Source organism: Hipposideros armiger, unplaced genomic scaffold (genome assembly GCF_001890085.2).
Source record: "Hipposideros armiger isolate ML-2016 unplaced genomic scaffold, ASM189008v1 scaffold_598, whole genome shotgun sequence".
NCBI classification, from domain to species: Eukaryota; Metazoa; Chordata; class Mammalia; order Chiroptera; family Hipposideridae; genus Hipposideros; species Hipposideros armiger.
The window spans coordinates 406,600-414,254 of record NW_017731948.1 but is presented as its reverse complement, the minus strand read 5'-3'; the positions used below and the strand labels follow the sequence as shown (position 1 = coordinate 414,254).

At 47.1% G+C, this 7,655-nt stretch overlaps 1 protein-coding gene across 1 annotated transcript in view; it reads left to right on the top strand.

Annotated features, from left to right (window-relative positions):
• The window catches only part of STS (steroid sulfatase), a 170,851-nt gene that overhangs the window by 139,143 nt on the left and 24,053 nt on the right, over positions 1 to 7,655 (top strand). Inside the window, exon 8 of the mRNA XM_019624647.1 lies at positions 677 to 878. Coding sequence (XP_019480192.1) covers positions 677 to 878 — 202 coding nt within the window. The remainder of the gene's footprint in view (positions 1 to 676; positions 879 to 7,655) is intronic.

Here is a 7,655-nt window from a genome sequence, read left to right as displayed (position 1 = left end):
TATATATATATATATATTCAGTTAGAGTTGACCTACAATATTATACAACATCAGCTGCAGGCATACAGTGCAGTGTGTCATTATTATTTACAAATGACCTCATTCTGATTTCATTGAAGTCTATCCAATGCAGGTTGTCCAATGCTATGTATTCTCTTTTTTTTAAATCTCAAGTTGTCGGTGTTCTCATTGTCAACAGACCTGTAGTTTGTGAATAAAGCCTTCTCTTTGCCAAGGCAACAGGCAGAAAACAGGGTCTAGGAGAAGCAGTGGGGACAGCAGTGCAAAGCATGGAAGCCCAATCAGGGGCGTTTCACTCTCATTGGCTCTGACGAGTCACATGACCTTGGATAAGTTACCGATGGTTTCTGGCCTCTGTTTCCCTGTTGGGTCATCCTGGGATGATGATGGTCCCCATTCATGGTGCTGTTTGGACGAGTCAATGAGTTTATATGTGAGGAGAGCTGGCCTCCCTGCATTGCATATGGCACCCAAGAGAAGTCAGCATTTTTTCTTCTTCCTTTTTTTTTTTTTTTGGGTTTCTTTTTTTGTTGCTTTGTTTCATTTTTCAATTAATTGATTAATTAGTCATTTTTTAGTGTGTTTTTTTCTTTCTTTCCAATTGCTTACTTCATCATGACTGTGGAGCTCTAGCACGCTCTCCCTTGCTGGAAAGAGAACTCAGAACTCAGGGCGTTCCAGGCCAAGGGCGATATGGCCGTGGACGCCCTCACGCCCGTCTCATTTATTCCACAGGATCATCGACGGGCATGACCTGATGCCCTTGCTCCTAGGGCAACGCCAACGCTCCGAGCACGAGTTCCTCTTCCATTACTGCAACGTCTACCTGAACGCCGTGCGCTGGCACCCGCCCAACAGTGAGTACGCAGACAGCCCCCTGCCCCCCGTGTTTCTCGTGCTTGTGCCATCGCCACCATGCCCGTCTATGATATTGCAAGAGGGCTTTGCTGCTCAGAGGCCACGGGGCGCTTCAGGGTGCGACTGGGCTTTGCTTTGAAGCCTCCCTCCTGCTCCGCCTCTGCTGTCTTATTGCTTCTGCTCCCATAGTTGTCCAGGGAGGATGTCGGCAGACCTTGGCATTCACCCACGTTTATGCCAGGGTTGGCTCCTGCTTCAGGCAGAGAAAGCTCGGGTGCTCAGCAGGGCACGTTGCCCATCCTCCCTGTGCCACCAGCTGCGTCTCCTGGCGTTTCCCCCTCACGCTGAGCCTTAGCCCCTCAGCTCCGCGCTTGGCTGAGCTGTGCTTGCAGCTTCCCCCACCTGCAAGGACCTCCCTTCACGTCTTTCCTGGGTAATGCTGATCAGCGCCCCCAGAGCGCCTCTGAAACGCTGCACCCTCTGCCTGCTCTCCAAGCGCTTTCTGCCAACGTGTCGCTTTGGGCTGTGGGGCTGAATGCTGTGGATGGAGATGCTTTAACTTTCCGTCCCGCGTCTCATCAATGTGTGCTTTGTCACGGATCGTGGGGGCTTCCTGGACTTAGGTCTTTCCGACAAAGTTTCAATACGTTGACGTTGTCCTGTTTCCCAGGCGTTCTTCAAGTTGTGCCATCTATCAGCGGTGGGATGTGTTTGGGTTTTCCGATACCAGTTTTAGAGTCGTATTCTAGTGAGCCCAAAGGTACGAGTGGAACCAACGGATAACCCTACGTGTAGTGAAACATTTCAGATTTTTTTTTNTCGTTCCCTTACATTTAAATACAACCTCTTAGGATACTGCCAATGGTTTCTTCCTAAGTGTTATTACCAATCTGAAGAGTTTTAAGGGAAGTACGCTGATTAATTGTTTTCATTAGTTTGGTGGCAGGCAGGCGAATGTCACACGGGCACATCGTGTTTATCTGCAGCTGCCAGCAAAGAGGAAAGGAAGGGGAACCCGGAGATGGAAGCTAAGGCCAGGGAGGGAGAGAGGTTTGCTCACTTTCCAGGGTTTGCAAGCTTGTTGCATTTTTTGTTTTTATTTATTGTTTTCAGATGTCTGCTGTAGGTATACCTCCCTGCTAACACACACACACACACACACACACACACACACACGCACATGCACACACACGCGAGAAAAGCAGACTTGTAGGATTCAGCTGTTTTCCAACTTTGTGGTCTGAACACCCATGTACACATGTGAATGATCGAGGAACCCAGAGGTCTTTGGTTTATGGGGGCTGTGTGTGTCAACGTGTGTCAGACTAGCAATTAAACCTGAAAAACAACTTTAAAACACAAGTGCACCCACGCGTACATTCCCTTAGCTGATAGCATGAGGATTTCCTCACCGGCCACGTGGGGCACTCAGACCATGCCCTGTACGCTCCAGATACGGTGGTGCAAAAGTGGAAGCACGTTCTCTATTGTTGGGAAAATGGCTTTGGGCTCGTGGGCCTCCTGAGAGGGTGTCAGGGTTTCGGGTGGGTCTCTGGACCCCACGTGGAGAGCAGCTGGTGCTGTGGATAAGAGCGTAGATCCTAGAGCTGTCCCGCTTGGGTTCTGACCTTGCATACACTGCTGGTGAAGTGTTGACGTACTCAATCCCTTGTCTGTAAAATGGGCTCATTCCCAGCACTGACCTTCCGGGGTTGATATGACGATGAAAGGCATCTGGGTAATGTCTTCATCTCTACATCCATCTACAAATTTGATACACAAAGAGCTACTCTTGAGAAAATAGCCGTTAACTCTTTCCCAGCCAGATTGGTGGAAGTCAGCTCTCCCAATTTCTTGCTTGAGCAAAATTAAGTTCACGTTTCTCAGGAGCATAAACGCGCTCAGAGGGCTGGACCAGAGCTGTTGGACACGGACTTCCAAGGTGCACTCACTTCTTTCTGCATGTTTTGTCAGAACAAGGGGGTCTCTGTTCCAAGACCCCTAGCTTTCCAGTACAGCCTTGTCATTCTCAAGAAGTGTTTCGTGTCCAGTGGGTGCCTTTTCTCATGCATCAGAGCTTCAGTGAAGGGTATGACTTAGGAAGAAAGACCAGTGGATTGGGGGTGCAGACAAGAGATCTTTGCAGAGCCACAATGCTGCTGTGAGAATAATTCTCTCCTTCAACCCCGTGGCGTGCCACTCTCTGCAGTGACGTTTTCCCTCCTATGTACTTGAGTGATTCGGTTGTATTTTCTGGCAGGGTTTATCCAAAGGACTTTTGGTGGTCATCACCCTGGGCATATTCAGAAAAACCATTCTCCCTATATCTTCACATAAGCTGATTCTAGACATAAATGGTAGGCAATGTGTGTGTGTGTGTGTGTGTGTGTGTGTGTGTGTGTGTGTGTGATAAAACAGGCAACAGGGACTTACCGAAAGAAGTGTATAATACCTAAGTGTAGGGATTCATTAAATTGAAACACCTGTCAGTCTCATCTTTGCAAGCAGATCGAATATTATCCTAGTAAGTCTGTGACCATGCAAACAATGGCAACATGCTATCATTGGTCAAACTTTTAGAAAACATCTAAATTCTGGCCATAGACCATTCAGCTGGGAGGCAAGGGAAGGGGGGTCCTGACAGTCTCAAGAATCAAATTCTAGAGGTTCACCTCTTCTTCCATAATTAAAATAAAATTAAGTTTGATTGCATTTTTTTCCCCACTCTAGGAAAATAAATCAGTGTTTTAATGCTCGACGTCACTTTTGTCTAATGAAGATGAGGAATGTGACTTAGTTCTCCCAGTAAATCTTGCTGATGTATAGCTAGAGGCATAGACCTCTTCAGGAGAGCACTGCAGATGAAACAGCTGCTGAGCTGTATCTAGTTCACCTCTGGTTTGCAGAACAAAAAAATGAAACTCTTCCTGTGCGTGCAAGCACTTGTGACTGGTCTTGCTTTACATGCAAATATGGTGGCATGTTTGATGTGGACGAATGGAAAGCTTTTTTAAAAGACTTTCTGCACACTTGGAATTCCCTTTCTTTTATTAAAGATACACATACTTTCTCCTAAAAATATTTCTTTCCCTATTACTTTCCACATTGAAAAGCAAAAATCACTTTATTTTGAATATCGCACAGGTAACACAGACATTGTGCCCCAAGCTGACCTCTTTATCAAACTTTCTCTTCTGTGACTCCCCCAAACCTTTCCCTGCTTATGTGATCCCCAAATCCTCCTCAGAATGGACCAGGAAAAGGCAGGTGGGAGGGACATTCCAGGGAGAAGGGGTCACTGGTTCAGAGTTGAGAGAGAGAACATATTCATGGAAGTCACTGCCACCCAAGGAAAGTCCTCAAAACATGCTTGTTTCAGTTACATAAAAGTCCCGCCCAGGCCCTAGAATTCGGAGACCAGTTGTTAACACCGCTAGCATTGTCCTGAGTGTAGAACCCCAGGGGATTAATCTCCCCTTCCAAAATTAGAAGCAATCTCAAACGAACACATGTTTTCACAGAACCGAGCAGACCCCTATGCAGGAGCTCGGGCAGTTTTGTAGCGGCGACTGTCGGTGCGAACCTGGTATGACAACCTGAATGTGTCTGCAGAAAATGTCACTCAGACCATCCCCGTAGAACACAGGGAGGGTTTTCTGTCGCTCGGGAAGTGGCTGGGCTCCTGTTTCGCAAATCACAACATTATAAATACGTTTCCATACCGGCCAGGTCAAGGGACGTGCCATCTCCGAGTTACTGCCACCTGCACGTGCGGGTTGAAAACAATCCCGAGTATTTTGATAGCTTGGACACCATTGAAAAGTTTGGCTCCAGAGGTTCGCTTCCAATTTTTCACGGCAGAAATGAGCCCCTCTCTGTGACAGCCTCATATTTCTTGAGCGCTGTTCAGCGGTGGCTTCCATGGCAGCTTGATTTATCGCTTGCTTCTAGGAAAGAGCACGTTAGGTGTTGGATATTAAAAAGAGAGAGCTCTATCTCTGCATTTGAAGAAAATAAAGTTTGCAGAATAGACTTTGATTCCTTCCTTTAAAAATAACCTTAAATCTTTTGCTTTTAGGTAAGAAAAGAAAATGGTGACCCTTAGAGTCTGATTTTTTTTAAAAAAATTAAATCCCCCTTTGTAGTATTACAACCCGGTCTACTGATCAAAGACTAGTCTTAAGGAAGCAGTTGCATCTCCTGGGTTCTTAAATCAAGTGTTGTGTTTTGTTGCTTTAAGACAAAAAAAACCAAAAATGCTTCAAAAAATAGAGGTAGGTATTTGTATCCAAAACATGGCAATTCATTCTTGCTTTTCAATAGTCATGGGGGAGCCTTCTCTGCCTGTGAGGAAAAGATACAGAGGTGGGTTGGAATTNGAGCAACAGCAGTTCAATGCCCGGCCCTAGCTGAGCTGCCGCTGAGCTGCCAACAGGTGGCAGGATGGCTCAGCTAAAAAAAAAAAAATAGAATTGGGGGCTAATAGGCTTGTTATTACCGGGATATCATGGAGGACTGTTGTGATGATTAAAAAGCCATCGTAGGTGAAGTGTTTCTAAGTGCACCTGGTAGATGCCCCGTGTTACTATGATCCACTAGAGTGTAAGACCTCTCGTGGTAGGTGTGTTATTTTGGTCCCATCTTTACCCCCAGAATCTATCACAGTGTCTGACATGTTTTCAGAACTAATTTCTGATGAGAAACATAAATAAATAAATAAAAAGAAAAGAAAATACTTGAGCTTGAATTGGAAGGCTAAATAGTTTCGCCAGGTGGAGAGGGGGATGGGAGAGCAAGGTTGCCTTGGAAACCCATTGATTGGCAGTTGATTGGATGTTGGGCTTCAGGGAAAGGAAGACGGCGTCAGAGCTGTGTCTCGTTTTGGGCCGTGTGATTAGGGAGGCAGCGGCTCCCTTAGGAATGAGACCTGTGTCGGGTCGGCAGGTGGGGAGGTGTTTGAGAATTTCGTGGAAGAGGAGTGGAGGGTGAAGGACCAAGCCTGGAAGAACTCTGACATAAAAGGTGCGATGGAGGGCGATGACGTAACCAAGAAGGTGTGGAGACAGTGATTGGGGGAATGAGAAGACACTGAGAGGCGAGATTCAGGGAGGGGCACGGAGAGTACAGAGGAACCCTGCTAAGTAAGGGGAGGACTTCAAGGGCCCATAGCATTAATTACGCACCTGATGCCAATAAGTGCATTTTCAGTGGGGAGCAGAGGCAAGGGCAGACGCCAGCCCAGACGGAAGGGTGGTGGAAGGTGAGAAACCTCTCAGACTATTCTGTGAAATGTGTCTATTCAGGGAGGCAGGCTGGGAACGGGTGGAGTGTAATTAATTCTCTTGAGTAAACTTGAAGAGAGACCGAGTTAAGATACGAAGGATAATTGATTATGTCACATTTCTGAGAGGGTCTAGATTTATAAAGAACACGTAGATATTTTCCTGGAGGGCTGGTGTCTTCCTGGAGAGGCGTGCATACGGGTGAGAGGCTTTGCAGAATTCAGTGTCTTGGCCAGAATGGGATGGAAATGGTGCGTTTACACGACCTGAGCCGGTAGTAGGATCCAGGTAGATAAGACAAAATTAGCAAAGGTCCTGAACATTGAAGCACCACCATTTGGTATGCTTGGGACTGTCTACATACTCGGAGAGTGAAATGGCTGAATGTTCCATTGTGTCAGACCACGCCACGACACAATGTTTTGATGGCATTGGATTCACCTGCAAAAAACATATGGCCTTGATATTGCAGAGCCGGGCCCATTGTTAAGCAAGCCATCTCAGGAGGCTGGGGGTTGTGGTTGGATCATTGGAGCTTGGGGCCGCTCACTTTCGGGATGGAGGAGATTGAAGGGAAGTGGTCCAGCGTGGCCTATGGCGAAGCTCGCTGAGGTTGCATGGCGGCCGATGGGCGGGGAGGTGAGAAGGCTGTGGCCGCGGTGGATAAACCGAGGCCTCGGAGGACAGTGAGCTGAGGCATGTCACGCTATAATGGGTGAAATGTCAGGCGAGAGTCAGAGGGACAGCTGTTGGTATGCCTCTGGAGGAGAAAACGTTTGCAGCAGGACTGATGAAGGGAAGGATAAATGCGAACAAAGCTGACAGACACGAAGAGGTTGGAAATAGGAACGCAGGTTGACCCTCACGCATCTGTCCCTTTTTTTCAGGTGTACTCTCTTTGATTCATCAGTTACTTCATTCAGTAAATACATCGGACCACTGTTATTTAGAAGGCCTTAAGCCATGCACTCCGGTTGGTTCAGCAGTGAATTAGAGCTCGTTTTCAAGTACTGTTGCTCCCGCTGGGGCGATGGATGGGATGTTCAGAGGATGGACTGTCAGACATCCCATAAAGAGGCACACAAATGCCCAGGAAACGGAGAGCAGGCCATCACCTGTGGTGGTGTTCAGAGAAGACTGGAGCCAATAGGAGGGTCATGGTGTTCCAGGCTTTAAGGATTTGTAGCAATGATTTGGGGGTTAGGGAAGATCCTGGCAGAACAGACATCAAGACAATAGAACTTTCCAGAAGGCGCCATAGGACGAGCTGTTTACTGGGGGGGGGGGGGTTCAAGGTGACACTCAGGGTCAACCAAGGGGTGATGTTGCAAAGGTGGCCCAGAGAGTAAGTCCAGGCTGAAATATATTCTTTAGTTTTTCATTGCTGCAGAAACTACTAAGAAAGAGTTCAGTACAGTCAATAAATTGTTAACAGAAGTCGAGGTGACATTTCCCCCGATATGGAAGGAGTTAATATTGTGAAATGAGGTCACG